The 15965-nt window shown below is 34.8% G+C and overlaps 1 protein-coding gene and 1 long non-coding RNA gene across 3 annotated transcripts; one reads left to right on the top strand and one right to left on the bottom strand.

The window, feature by feature from the left end:
* Nucleotides 1-12670: 12670 nt before the first annotated feature.
* LOC116178433 lies at nt 12671-14158 on the top strand. Of its 2 annotated transcripts, none has more exons than XM_031497931.1 (5): nt 12671-12962; nt 13017-13158; nt 13214-13373; nt 13427-13674; nt 13852-14158. In XM_031497931.1, exons 2-5 carry the CDS (start codon nt 13017-13019, stop codon nt 14124-14126), a joined length of 825 nt encoding a protein of 274 aa, XP_031353791.1. In that variant the 5' UTR covers nt 12671-12962; the 3' UTR covers nt 14127-14158. The 2 variants fall into 2 exon arrangements, with proteins under 2 accessions (XP_031353791.1, XP_031353786.1); XM_031497926.1 differs by having other exon boundaries at nt 13211-13373.
* On the bottom strand, nt 14142-15558 carry LOC116178466. The gene is made up of 4 exons (XR_004146847.1): nt 15391-15558; nt 15055-15339; nt 14717-15006; nt 14142-14668 (listed from the first exon to the last, which is right to left on the bottom strand). It is a non-coding gene; the product is annotated as an uncharacterized LOC116178466 (long non-coding RNA).
* Nucleotides 15559-15965: the final 407 nt, after the last annotated feature.

Genomic DNA, 15965 nt, shown 5'->3' with positions numbered 1-15965 from the left:
TTTGTTAAATCGCTTAATGAATATTCTAGCTCATGCATTAGTGATTTTGGCTAATTACAGCTTTGTAATTATAAATTAATAATAATAATAATAATGTTTATTCAACAACAAAAATAAAATAAAATGTAACAATAGAATTAAATATATCGAATGTATAATAAACCATATTCTATGAATAAACATTTAAATAATCACAGAAGTAGTTTATCTACTTGTATGTGATATAATGACTCCGGTCGGTGGTAAGTATAAGCAGGGTAAATGATGTGATTTAAGGTAATTGGACGTAATCGGGTAATCGGACTTACGTAATCATGATTCTTTACTTTTATTTATTATTATTAGTTAGTATATTTTGTATGCCGGTGCAATCCTTAATCGTTGTTTACTATTGAAGAGAAGAGTTTTCTATTTTTGGTATGTAGCCATGTTTTAACCATCTTATTGAATATGTGGTAAGACTGTAGGTTTTTTAATTCCAAAGGTAACGTGGCGAATATCCTCGGGGCCAAATACTTCGCACTGCGTTGACCAATCGTTTTGTGGGCTCTAGGGTACAAGATGTAATCTTCTCGCCTGGTATTGTAGGTATATTCGTGAGTCATTATGGGAATTCTATATCGTTTTGAACGTAATAGTATTTTTAAGCAATATAGCTGCCTTAGATCATAGATTTGGGTTTCCCTATATAATTCGTCACTAGAGAAACGGATATTCTTTTTGTAAATAATACGTAGTATCCATTTTTGGATTACGTGAATTCTATTCAAATAGCAGTCGTATGATCCTCCCCATCCGATGATTCCATATGATAATAATGATTGTACAAGAGCATAATAGATTGTGATTAGTTGTTGTTTATGTAAAGATGATCGTAGATAACGAAAGGTAGGTAGAAGATTTCTAACTTTATGTGCAAGGTGTCTGGTATGGTGGTCCCATCTCAGGTGCCGATCTACGGTGATTCCCAGATATTTAACCGATGTCGCTTCCATAATTGTTACGCCACATCCCACATTGAGAGGTCCCAAGTTAGGAAGTCCAGTTTCGTATGATGCAAATGGTAAGTATGTGGTTTTTTGTTGATTTAACGTTAATTTGTTATGTCGAAGCCATTGCAGTATTCCACCAAAATCAGTTTCAATTTCTTGTTTTAGGTTTCTCCACGATGTGGAAGTGTACATAACTACGGTGTCATCTGCAAAGCTGAATATTTGCCCAGAAGTGTCCATTTTCAGCATACTATTTACATAAACAGTGAACAAGACAGGGCCTAGTACTGTGCCTTGCGGAACACCAGAAGATAACGTGCGAGGGTCGCTGTAGTGAGACTGTATTAATACTTGTTGTTCTCTATCCGAAAGATAGCTATTAAATAGATTGTAAGCTGTTCCCCTAATTCCGTATTTTTCCAGCTTGAAGAGAAGTTCCTTATGGCTTACTGAGTCAAACGCTTTAGAAATGTCTAAAAAAATTCCAATCATAGGAATTTTATTATCTAAAGCTTCGTATATTCTTGAAGTAACTTCATAAATAGCATCTTCAGTTGATCTGCCTGTTCTAAATCCGTATTGGTGGTCCGACAATATTTTATATTTATTAAGAAATGCACATAGTCTTTTGTTTATCACTTTTTCAAAAACCTTAGCTAGGTTAGATATTAAGGAGATGGGACGGTAGTTATTGACATCAGATCTGTCACCACTTTTATAGAGCGGTTTAACAATGGCTTTTTTAAACACTTTCGGAAAATGTCCGATATTTAAGCACATGTTTATTAGGTACGTCAAAGGGGTCACAATTTCTACCGCGATCTGTTTTAAAGTTTCATTTTTAATTTGGTCTGGTCCTGGAGATTTGTTATTGTTTAATTTATTTATAATTCCCAATATTTCTACCTCATCAGATGGGTACATGTACATTGTGTTAGGTATTATATCAATGTTATCTTTATAGTCGCCAATGTGAAGCATATTATTGTGCAGATTTGCACCCACTGTACTGAAATGATGATTTAAGTGGTTTGCGATTTTATTCTTACATGCAGTTTTTATTCCATTATTTAGTGTGATTTCTTCTATAGTAGATTTAGATCGTCGTTTGCCACAAATCTCATTAACGGATTGCCAAAGACCAGAATTGGAATTACTGCTATTGGAAATGTAATTACAGTAGTATACGTTTGTTTGGTTTTTTTTATTAAGTTAGCTAGCTTGTTGTTATATTGCCTGTATTTACTCATCAGATTAATGTCTTCGGGATTACTTTTAACTTGTCTATACAGCTCTTCCTTTCTTTTAATGGATTTAAACAATCCTTGTGTTATCCATGGTTTTTTGTATTTTACATCCTTTTGTTTATATTTTATGTTTGTATTTTTTTTTACATAGTATACAAGCTTGTTGACAAAGTACTCACACATATTGTCTACGTTTTTATTGTCGTAAAATTCTAACCAGCTCTCCTTAAGTAGATCCTGTCTTAAACGTAAATAGTTAATATATTTCTTTAACGTTACCGGCTGGGCTTGTTCGTTATTATTTTTGATTGCAAGAGTTAATACTATGGGACTATGGTCGGTAATGTAATGCCTAAAAATGAAAGATTGTGTCATTAATTTTTGGTTGCTTAATTTTTGATATACCCAATAATGATCTAAACAGGTCTCGTTTGGAATTCTTGTGTATTCGTTTATGTATGATGTAAATCCATGATAATTGAGAATATTTTTGTATTGCTCTGTGTACGTGTCGTCGTTTAGTATATTGATATTTATATCGCCTGTTATTATATTGATATGAGATTTAATTAGTTGGTTTAGATAGCTATGTAGATCTTGATTGAACTGCTTTGGACATCCACTAGGTGATCTATATATAGCCAGTACCTCTACGTTCGTTTTAGGCAAATTAATTTTTAAATTCAGACACTTGAGTAGACCTATCTCTATATTTCTTGAAGAGTAATTTAAGCTGGATTTGATAAACGCCAGTACTCCATCATTTTTATTAACTTGACCTGCAGTATATAAAGTGTCAGTGTCATAATTTGGGATATGGAAAATATTTGGATTATGTAATTGATGTGTTTCAGTTAGGATTATTATTTCAAATTCGACCGCTAAACAACCCAATAGCGTAAATAGTTGGTCAATGTTTTTTACAACACTTCGTATGTTCATATGAAATATTTTAAAATCATTAATTGAGACAAAGTTTTTAAAATCGTTCATATTAACTATATTTTTTGCGTTTATAAATTCATAATTATATTCTTTAATAAAGTTATCCATTATCATAAGTGAATATGTTATTATTAAACTATTATAAAATTAGCATTTAATGAAGTCTTTGCTTAGACGCTGAGTATGGTGCAAAACAATCTAAAAAGAGACTCTAAAGAACTATATAGGTTTACAATTTTTATTTTAAGTAATTAACAGTATCTTATCGTGTGATGAATGGTAGGGATTTATTTTTTGCTGCTGCTTCTTGTGCAAACTGTCGTTTGCTTTGAGGTGGACGTTGGTGGATTTCTTCCTTCTTGTTGGATATTGGTCTGCAAGTTGGTGGTAGATGGTACGGTTATGATGGCTTCCTCGTTGTCCTCAATTTTGCTCTCGTCCTCCCTCTCGACTGGCTCAAGTTTCTTTTCCAGCTCGGATGCCGTATAGGCCTTACCATTGACTATTAGCTTCAGACCTTTTATTTTTGCATCAAAGTGCTTTAATTGCGCGGATTTTTGATGTTTTCTAAGTATTTTCTTTCGTTCCCTATCTTCCTTGGTAAGATCATCGGATAACGATATTCCGGTTTCTTTTAACTGTGCCAGCTTCTGTTTATCGTAGAAGATGCTCCGTTTTTTCAATTGGGATGTGAACTCAACTAGTATCGGGGCCTTTTGAGATTTTCCCAGTTTATATATATCGTTTATATCACCATCCGTAACGTTGCACCCAAGATTCGTGTTTAATAGTTGAACAGTTTTTTGCAAAACGTTATCTTGCTCCTGCGACTGAACTCCAAATATTACTAAATTATTTTTTCTAACCTTTCTTTCCAAATTTTCACATTTAAGCTTGAGAAAATCAATTTCTTCGCGAGCTTCGTGTAGTTGTTTAGTTAACGAGTTTTTTATGTGATTAATTTCAGTTTTTATTTCTTCGGTTTGCTGCTTATTAGCTTTTAGGATAAGTTGATAAAGCTTACTGTCAGCATCATTGATATCTTCCATGTTATAAGACGTATTATTAGCATTGATTGATAATGTTTTAAGGTAATCGCAAATAGTTCGCAATAGAAAACTATCTTTAAATGTTTATTATAACGTAAACAGTCTTATCTTAGAAGCTCACCTCGATTGACATTACATTCCAATCGACACCAATCCTTTATCTAGAGATTCGCACCCACAGTTTTCACTACGGCTCAATTCAATTAATTTGCCTTTCTTGAAATAAAACTTTATGGAGCTCAAATAATCACGTCCGACCGCGACCGCGTCAACATAACAATAAAGTTCAAAAACTCACCAAATATCCAGGGAAAAACACACGGACAGAAAACTTTTGTTAGCCGGGAACACCTTTACCTCAACTGCACCGTACTTAACTAAGTGGTGTCCACTACGTTTTCACAGTTTGGTATATTATGCATGTAGATGTCGCTACTACACTGGTTGTTGCGGAGCAGACCGCCAATTTTGAAATAAATGCAGTGTGTCATTTTACGCGTGTATGTCATTTTGTCCATACTTCCCCTACGCACTTACCAGATCAGTAAGGAAAACACTGTTAACTCGACGACGAGACGACTGACACTTGACTAATTAGTAGCAGTTTTTGTGAAGGGAATGCTTCAGAGAAATTGGCGGTACATTCAAATATGTCTAGGAAACTAGAACTAAGAAAGTTGTTGAACGAAAATTTTCATGTGAGCCCTCTTCATCTTATTATATAGAAAATAACTCGAAATTGTCGATAATTGGGACATTTAGCTTAGGGCGGCCGTACACGGACTGCTCGAGCAGTTAGCGGCTGAGCGACGTACACGGACCGCTCGAGCGGTCGGCGTCGACTGCTCGAGCGGTCGGTTGTTGGCTGCTCGAGCTACGCTACCAACCGCTCGAGCAGTTGATTTACCACAGTCGAGTCAATGGATTCTGGCGAGGAAGCACTGCTTCTGCTCAAGCGGAGACGACGACGGCGGCGACGTCAAAAGAGAAAATTTTGGGTTCATCCAATTTTGGAATTAAGAGAACAACATGGACAATTCCATCATTTGTTTATGGACCTTAGAAGTGATGAAGAAAAATTTTTCAACTATTTTAGAATGTCAATCACTTCGTTTGATGAATTGAATAATATACTAAAATCTAAAATTAAACGTGAAGACACAATTATGAGGAGAAGTATCCAACCAGAAGAAAGACTAGCAGTAACATTGAGGTTTGAAAAATATATACCTAGTAATTATTTAAATTTTTATTCATTAAAAATATTGGAAATGACATCATCGGACAATACTGAAGATGATGAAAGGTCTTCAAATTGAGAATTTTGGTCATCAGCCACTGATGTAGAGGGGCCAGACGCTGATCTAGAGGGGCCAGGCACTGATGTAGAGGTTGAGGGGCCTGTATTATAACCCCATTGTCCTCGGTAATCATTAAACGATGAATATTGTGATGAATATCCCCTGTCACCATAACTCGAAGGATATGTGTGATTTGTCATCCCTTTAAGGTATTTCATTACGTTAAGTATTTCTGTCTTAGCATCTAATTTATACTGCTCATTCATTTTTTTGAATTCGCTTACTAATGATAATAAAAACAATTTATCTTCATCTTCATTATCAATGCGCGAATTCTGCGATTTTTCATCGAAGCGTTTGGATAATTTTTCAATTAAGACGTTCTCATCTGTGATTGTAGTAGTTAATTTTCCTTTGTTTCTTTCTTTATTTTATTTTGACGATTTTCGCTTTTTTCGGACGTAATTTCAGCGTGCTCACTTTCTTGTAAACTGTTTGTTTTGTCGGGTCTATCTTCTATTATTGCCTTTAAAAAAGACATCTGCTGATAATATGCATATGGCCGAATGTTGAGGGCTGCTGAACCACTCTTTGGTTTAATTTTTTTAGCATATCTGGTGTACCCATCTCTTAATGTTTTCCATTTTTTCTGTATTAACATGGCTGTAACAACAAAAAAATATTTATTAGTATAATTGATTGATCTAAAAATATGTTTTTACAGGTATTTGGCAACTGGATGTACATTTATGGATTTGCAATATAGTTTTAGAATAGCATCAACAACAATAGGTAAGATAGTGAGATGTTTGCAGAAATATATGGATACATATGAAGGATATGTGTATGGAACAACTAACTGAAGATAAATGGAAAGACATAATAAATCGTTTCAAACAAACTGCTAAGTTTCCGAACTGCCTCGGTGCCGTTGATGGCAAACATATAAGAATAATACAACCCGCGCAAAGTGGATCGGCATATTATAACTGTAAAAATTATTTTTCGATAATACTTCTAGCAGTATGTGATAGTAATTATATGTTCACTTCGTGGATATAGGCAATATGGAAGGCACGCTGACTCGACTATTTTCGAAGAGAGTTGTCTATATAAAATGTTACAAGAAAAAAAAGTTAATATACTCCACCTTCACAAAATGGACCTTTTATTACCGAATGGTGTTATTGGGGATGAAGCGTTCAGCTTGCAGGGAAATTAATTGCGTCCATATGGCTGGCCAAAGGAATTTAGCAGGAAAAAATTAATTTTTAAATACGGTTATCACGTCGCGAGGGCATATATTGATATGCCAGTTTGGCATATTTAGCTAATAAATGGCGGATCTTTTCATAAGACCACTCTAACGTTCTAGTGTTGATTTCGCAGTGGATATAGTAAAATCCATCATGGTTCTTCACAACTGCGTAAAACAACAGATGCGAAATTAAATTAGAGGATTACGTTGAGGGCTCTTTCCTCATTCTATAATCACATTCAACCCAGCAAGTTTCGTCCAGGTGACCTATTGCTTAACCAACAATCCGTGAGGAATTTGCTCATACTTGTGGAGCGAGAAGGCAACTAGATTGGCAATGGAATATTATATAAATCAAATAATATGGTGTGTGACTTTATAATTATGACATAAACTTAAATAAATGTGCGTTGTAAAATTGACTGACTTTTTTTACTATACGACTTTGATTTTTTTTCTTGAACTTGGTTTTTCATCAAAGTCTAATTACTTGGCGCATTTAATTGCCCATGCATTGTTCTCTTTTATTTTGTCGCTTGTGTTCCTGAGTTTATAGTTCCAAATAAGTCTCTTTCGTTTTTAATTCACTAATAGCGCATCACTATCGCACACGGGTCCTTCATGTTCAACAGAATCAGTCGACAAATCGAGACCGAGCGAGACAGGACAGAGGCCGCGGAGCCACACGGAGGGGGGGGGGAGATCGGAAGCTTGTCGACTCACTGGCGGCTAGCGCCAAGGATTCCACTTTGGCTTTCACATTGCGCGCATGCGTACATACATTATTTTGCTTTTCAATTTCAACAGTTACCTTAACCCTAGCCTAATAGTTTTCCGTGGTTGTGTTTTGTACGATTTGGGTTTTTATTATATTTAAAAATGAACAGTACTAATATTTGCAAACTTTGCAACAAATTATTTGGCGAACGCTATAACTTGAGAGCGCATATAAAAAAATTTCATCCAGGTAAGAAACACCATTTCTTATCTATTCGAAACATAAGAAAACATGTAATTAACGTTGTAGATAAATTGGAAGAGTTAGCGCCCCTTAAGACTTTTAAAATTGGCGCGGTATGCAATGAGTGTGATAAAACATTCGTAAAATATTCCAGTTTGACTCAACATGTAAAAAAATATCATAACGGTAAGTCAGTAACAAAAATTAATGCAGTCAAAGTTCAAGAGTATTTTTTTATATCTTATTTTAGATAAATTATCTCAACTCACCAAGTCAAAGAAATACCTATTTGAATGTGAAAAGTGTCAAAAGCATTTTACACACTTTCGGCATTTTAAATATCATAAAAAAATACATGAGGAAAAAAAAACTAAGGGCCTAAGATGCATTTTGTGTAAACAAGAATCTGATGCAGAGTGTTTTACCAAACCTGATTTGTTTAAACATTTTAAAATAAGGCACGATGTTGATATAATAACTGAACAGCTATACTTTACCAGTTTGGAAGAATTTAAGACGTGGAAAAAGGAAAAAGAAAAGCAATCGAATGAATTATTTGTAAAACCATATGGAACAGACAAAAATAAAAAATTCACTACAACAAAATATAAATGCCACCGGTCTGGATTTTACAAAAGCAAGGGAAAACATTTACGACATTTAAAAACACAAGGCTCAAAAAAAATTAATGGATACTGCCCTGCAGAAATGTCTGTTACAGAAATTGATGCAAGATTTGAAGTTGAATATGTTAGTACGCATGTAGGGCACACCAGTGATTTAGGTCATCTAACTTTAAATGAAACAGAGCGGAATAAATTGGCTGTCCAAATTGCAGCTAAAATTCCATTCGAAACAATTTTAGATGAGGTTAGAGAATCCATTAATGGTACTTTGGAAAGATGTCATCTTTTAACAAAGAAAGATTTATATAATATAGAAAGAAGTTTAAACCTCAATAAAGAAGCTCGTAGACACTGCAATGACGCAATCAGTGTAGATGCCTGGGTACAAGAAATTAGAAGTACTGGATGTGTTTTATTCTACAAAGCTCAGGGAGAATGTTGCACTGACTATCCTCTACTAAACAATAACGATTTTGCATTGGTAATTATGAATCAAGGTCAGCATGAAATGTTGGATAGATATGGCGATGATTGTATCTGTATTGATGAAACGTTTGGGTTTTAACCTTATCACAATAATGGTATTGGATGACATGCGTGAGGGATTTCCATGTGCTTTTCTAATTTCAAATCGAGCTGATGAACATATGATGCGAATATTTTTTATGTCTGTTAAAGAAAGCTTGGGTAGATCCTTAAAATCAAGTGTTCTTATGACAGATATGGCTCCAGTTTTTTATAATGCCTGGATTGAAGTTATGGATTTGCCTGTTCACAGACTCTATTGCACATGGCATGTGGATAGAGCTTGGCGTAACAATTTATGCAAAATATGTTCAAAAGAAAAGCAGGTATGTTAACCGTAGGAAAGGGTATACAAAATCTAACTTTTTTTTTAAATTATCATGAGTATTAAGCATCTTGTTCTTTTTTTCATGCACGTTGGCTCGTTTTAGTACTACTTGTCACTATTTTCTTTTATTTTAGGTGGCCGTGTATAAAAAACTGCGCACCTTACTTCAGGAAACAGATAAAAATGCGTTTTCGGCGATGATTAGTAACTTTTTAAATAATTTATTAGAAGATCCGGACACTACAAATTTTGGTCAATATTTCCATAAGTACTATGCAAAAAATGTTGATTCGTGGGCTTATTGTTACCGTATACATTCTGGTATTAACACCAATATGCATATAGAGAACATGCACCGTAGCATTAAATATATTTATTTAAATGGGAAAGTTAATAAACGACTAGATCAAGCTATATATATTTTGATGAAATTCGTTAGGGACAAATTATTTAATCGTTTAATAATTTTAAACAAGGGAAAAATTTCCACAAAATTGAAAGACATAAGAGCAAGACATAAAACTAGTAATGCATTAAATGTTGATGTAGTAGTAGTCAATGAAACTGGTTGGATGGTACCATCATCATCCACACAAGATCTGTACCAAGTTGAGAAAAGGCAAAAACATTGCAATTGCAAGTTAATCTGTTCCTACTTCATAAGTATTCGTGCTCATGCTTAGACTCTTCAATTAAATGGAACATGTGTAAACACATACACCTTATATGCAAATTTTTGAAAACTCAAAATGTTCATGCCAATGAAAACCAGGATGAAATTATCCAATCTGTAGGTAAGTCTACCTAATGGTCAAAATTTTAAATTTGTTGGTGGCTAGTAAGAATTGATGCTGCATTGTCATTTGTCATTCGTTAAACGAAAGCGCATTTTTGGATTTTACTGCTTAACGAAGTTACCTTTTTTTCTAGATGACATGCCTCATTTAACAATTGACGAAAACTTTAACCCCCAAGAAGAAAATACAATCATCCAGGCACTCTCCAAATCAAAGAGAAATGGAAATGAGAAGTTTATAAGTGAGAGAGAGAAATTTAAGTTTGAATTGTTAGAAACTGTCAACGGCCTGGAGTGTTCTGAAGAGTTAGACATAGCAAGAAAAGCATTAGCTCCTCTTATCCCTACTTTAACAGCATTCAGGAATTTAAAAAACAAAGAAGTTTGCAAAGAAAATCAAAATATACCCCATAATAAAAAAATTCCCCAACAACGGCGGCTGTTTAAGACAAAAAAGAAATGTATACCTAAAAAAGACAAGACAGCCAAACCAGATAGTGAAGAAGTTAATAAAATTGCATTAAACATGTTACAATTTTGAATTAAATATCTTTATTATGTATTTAGAAATATTGAAACAATTATGTACTACCTATGTATGAACTACTTTATATTATTTGAATATTAATGCAATAAATAGTTTTTGTCGCGTGCTGGTTGTCGTATGTATCTACTATTTACTAAAAGGTTTCTATTTAGAATTCATTCTTGTATGCAACAAAAAAGTCTTTAGAAACCTTTTTTCTTGCAGGTACCGTTGTAAATTGAAAAAATGGAAAAAATAGGTACAGTTTTTTTAGTGTAAGCTGATCCTGTACAGCCATAAGTGTAATTACCGAGCATTTAACAATATCGCCAAGTCGAGGCATTTTGTATTCTTCCAAATCGAGAATTCAATGTTGAACAAATCAAAATGACAAAATGTCATAATGTAACGTGAATCTAAACATTATTGAAAATAGTTTACTTGATATTACGGCTTATCCTATTTTTTTGTCCACGACAGTGCCTATCGGATCAATTTAATTACCTATCCATTTTGAAAACTGTGTAATCTTTTAGCTATGGCAATGCAAGTTCGTAGTTCAAATATCTGCGCGAAAAGTTAGCGCCTGCGCACAATGTGAAAGCCAAAGTGGAATCCTTGGCGCTAGCCGCCAGTGTCGACTGCTCTAGCGCAGTCAACGGTCGCGACCGCTCGCGCGCGGTTGACGGCACGATGGAATTTCGTCATGCAGTTGACGGCAGCGAATGAATGACTATAGTTCACCGCGCGGTCGCGGCTTTAAGCAGTCGGTCTCAACTGCTTGAAGCAGTCCGTGTACGGCCGCCCTTACTTAACAGTGCGCAGGGGTTTTGTTAATTCGATTCGAATTTAAAATTCTCGCACATCGCCCGTGATGGTATTACAAGCATGTTACGCCGCTTATTATTCAGAAAGTTTACGTTCCGTTTGAATAAGGGTTATTTATGGCTTTATAGGTTATACGGTTATTATTTCCAATATCTCCGATGGTTGCAAGGATTGCGAAATCTGATGTGAATTTTTTACATGAAGCGCGCTTTCTAAAGTACATAGCTGCTGCAAAAACTGTTTTTCCAAAACCATCTGGACGGTGTTGCCAGATAATGTAAAATAAGAAATACTTACGTGGAGATTCCGCTCATGTCCAAAAATTAGAATTCTTCCGGGAACTGGTGCATTGTCAGCTAGTAAAAAATCTTCCCGAATCCCGGGCTGTGTAAACTTTATATTCGTCCGGTATTATTAAATCCTCTACTATTTCGGGTGCAGGAGGGATGATCCATGGCTTGCGTGGGCAACTTCCGATAATTCTCCAATGCAAGCAAAATTGATAACTTGTGCCGTTGTTTCCATGACTTCTCCGGCCCTCTCTTTTATTCTAAAAACTGCTGCCTGGACTTCAACTTTTGCCGCCGAACTGTCATGAGAATGGTCATTGACTTTTTTAACGACACTACCGTCTCCTTCAACTTCAAGAGTCACTAAAAGTACATTGATATATGTGTATATACTATAACCTCGTTTTCTAATTACAACATGACGCCTCTCATACAGATAACATTGATCGATTAATATTGGGCCATTTAGATAAAATTAAGTAAGATTCTACTGACCATTTTGCTGCCATGATGGCATGTGATTAAAAAAACTTATTGACAAGAAAAGGTTGCAGTTAGAAATAGAAATTATGCGCAAAATCCAAAGGGAACTATATAATAACGATTATGATGTGTTTTGGCCAAGTTTTATTTTGTGTAATATTGTTTACTTTAAATTTAGATACTAGGAATTTATATGTTTGCATTGGTTTAAACAGTAAATTACAATATTTTTAACATAATCTTTCACTTATAAATGTGCCATTGCCATTCAACACCACCATCCTTAACCAATTAATTGGTAGCTATCCATCTTATAACGACTCAAAACGGGGTGAAATTGACTAAGTGGAAATTATAAAAGCACTAAACCTTCCCCATACTTCATTTAATTGTTTCAGATTTTAAATTCAGACATTATCGTGACAGCACCAGCGACTATAGTTTCGGACCCTGAGGTCATTATCAAGCCTGAAAATTTATATAATTTAAATAATTTGAAACAATGACTGAATGGTGGGTTTATACAATCATTATCATTAGTTCACTAACATTAGCTCACTAAACTAAGAAACTTAAATATATGGTAATGAATGGGCGCGTTTATACAGCATTACTTCATTAACTAACATTAACATTATCACTAAGAAGATGGTTAACTTTTAACTAAACTTGTTAAATTCTTAGTGAAAGAGAACAGTGCGCATGCGTAACTGTCAACACACAATCAGCTGATTGTTATGACAATTATTTTAGTTCTGTAGTAGCACTCAGCTGTATTTTATTTCGAGTTGTTTTTATTCAATTAGTGTAAGTACCCAACGCTATTTTATATTATTTCTAGTTACAAAAAGCATTTTGTAGATGATTGACGAAGACGATATGAGATTGATTGATGTGGTGCAACAATTTCGTCAAATTTATGACAAAAGCAGCCCCAATTTCAAAAACAAAAGGGCCAAACAAAATGCTTGGACGACAGTGGCACAAATGCTCGAACGAACCCGTATGATAATGTTATTCAGTAGGAAATAAATATATATATGTTTGAATTGTAGCAGTAGATTGCGAGTCTCGGTTTACGGTTCTCCGAAACCGATTTGTTACAGAGAAACGTAAGCTGCAGGTTGCAACTGCATCTGGAGCAGGAGGAGATGTTGTGGAGCCATCTCCTTTGTACAAAAAGCTTGAATTTTTGCTACGTTTTATTAAAAGTAGACAGTAAGTTGGTGTCATAATATTATTTGATCTACTATCCTTGTCTGTAATTACAGAACTACCTCTAACGTGCAAATGAAAAATGCAGCAGGCCAAGAAAAACCTGGCCCTTCATGCTCTGCAACCGGACATAGAAATGCCCAAGAGCAAACTAAAGCTGGCCCCTCAAATCCGTGGGACACAATTAACACAATTTTGGAAGGGTCTGAAGTGGAGGTAGAGGAGTTCTACACAGAGTCGAACATTGACGACTCCCAAGAGGATCTTGATGAAGAAACACATCATGATATCCAACAATCGGAAGGTATACAAAATTACTAAGGCCCAGTTTCTCAAACTCCGGATAAGGTTATCTGACAGATAGTTGCCATGACGACAATGTTATTGGGATAGCTTACCCAGAGGATAAATTTTATCCGCCGATAACTGGCGATTGAGAAACTGGGCCTAAGTCAGTTTTGTTAATGATTTTAAATTTTAGACAAAGAAAACCAAGAACCTGTTGCACGAAAAAAAAGAAAATTAGACACATCCGGCAACAAAACATCAAAAAAAAAAAGTCCCATTAGGGGTGCCCTAGAAGCATCCTTAAATAAATTTAATACATATTTAGCGGCCAAACAAGAAAAGGCCGACGAAATGATTGATAAAGAGTTGTCCTTTGGCCGAACTGTCGGTCTTTATCTAAAAGAACTTGATGCAGAAACGCGACAAGCTAAACAGCTTGAAATCATGAATATATTATTTTCAAAATGAAACAAAATGTAAATATCGATGTATATATAAGTATTTTAGTACCATAGGTTTATTTCTATATATATTTATATGGAACAATATTAAGAAAAAATACAATGCATGCATATAAAATGTTAGTATAATTTGTTCAATTTTAACTTGGCAGAGAGCCTTCTGCAATATGGTCATATTGCCAGCTTACTTTTCCTTGTGCACTGGCAAAGTAGGCGGTTAATAATTCTCGATTTTGCCGTACAATCCGGGTTGAAAAATTAGAACCAAGCCGACCAACTGGACGTAACATGTTTGATTCATTGCGCCATTGTCCCGGACGCAGGCCCCCATTTATATCTACCTCGTCTCCAAATCCAGTAGGACAATACTTTCTGCTACCCATTGGTATGTCCTCTTCTTTAACTTGGAGGAAATTGTGAAGAACAACACATGCCTTAACAATAGCCTCACAGGTTGTCACATTAGCGACAATCGGTCGCCGAAAGATTCTCCAACGTGCTGACAGGATACCGAATGTATTTTCAATCGTTCGTCGAGCACGGGACAACCTATAATTATATGTTATATATATGTAAAATTATTATTAGAAACTTAACCTGTAGTTAAATATTTCTTTATTTTCCCCTAGTCGTTCCCCTGGATAGGGTCGCATAATACGTTTATGCAGTGGAAAAGCCTGATCTGCCACAAAAAAAAAGGTAATGAAACTGAAGTTCCAGGTAGTTGTTTAGCATCGGGTAAATCAAGAACATCGTTTTGATTTTTTAAAATGGCTTGACCAAATGCAGATTCTGAGAATACAATGCTATCATGTTGTGAGCCATAACCACCAACATCAACCAACGTAAAACGGTAAAAAGCATCACATGCTGCCATTAAAACAATACTGGAAAAGTATAATGAAATGCAGTAATAATAATACTTTAATATTCACCTGCTAGTTTTTTTATAATTAAAAAAATCACTGCCACTATGTGCAGGAGCTTGAATTTGAATGTGCTTGCCATCTAAAGCACCAAGGCAATTAGGCATGTTCCACCTTTGATAAAAACCTTTGGAAATCTTTACAAATTCAGTTCCAGTTGGCGGTTTTAAATGTATGGGTGACAACACATCCCATAAAACTGAGCATGTTTGCTTAATTATGATATGAACAGTCGTTTTCCCCATGTAAAAATTTGTTGCAATCTCTTGCATAGAGCATCCTTCGGCCAGATAACTATAAAATAATTAATTAAATGTTAAATTTTGTAACAAAATTAGTCCTTACTGTAATGTTAAGGTTAGTCGCTCAGCTGGAGAAATATGTGATTTTTTCTTGTGTCTCTGCAGATGTGGTCCAACAATGCTTAACAAATTATCAAATACTGCCGGTGTCATTCTTGTATATTTAAAGTATTGTTCATGGTCCATTTCTCGCATACGTCTTACACGTTTATGAAATTCTTACACGTTTATGAAATTGTCCATGTACTATTCTGTTGCGATTAATAGGTCGCACTTTGTACCTGCGTACTCTTTTTTTACGTTTTAAATAGAGCATCGCGGCTGTAGTCAGCAATAAAAAAGCTGCAAACACTTCGTCGTCGTCCATCATAACACAACACAATCCAAAAACTATCGAAATTCCAAATAATATTATTATAAAAAAAGTGAGGTTGAATAATCACACGTAAATATGGTAAAACACGTTTCACACTGTACCTACAAAAACCATGCGCACGGTTTGCCTTCCTATTGGGTATTTCTTAGTGACATTAATGATTGTATAAACCAATGTGGGTATTAATTATTAGTTTAATTATAGTGAACTAATTACTTAATGTTAGTGAACTAATGATAATG

The sequence above is a fragment of the Photinus pyralis genome, unplaced genomic scaffold, assembly GCF_008802855.1.
Source record: "Photinus pyralis isolate 1611_PpyrPB1 unplaced genomic scaffold, Ppyr1.3 Ppyr1.4_LG1, whole genome shotgun sequence".
In the NCBI taxonomy this organism is placed as follows: domain Eukaryota; kingdom Metazoa; phylum Arthropoda; class Insecta; order Coleoptera; family Lampyridae; genus Photinus; species Photinus pyralis.
The sequence above is the reverse complement of the archived record's forward strand: the minus strand, read 5'-3'. Positions and strand labels throughout refer to the sequence as shown.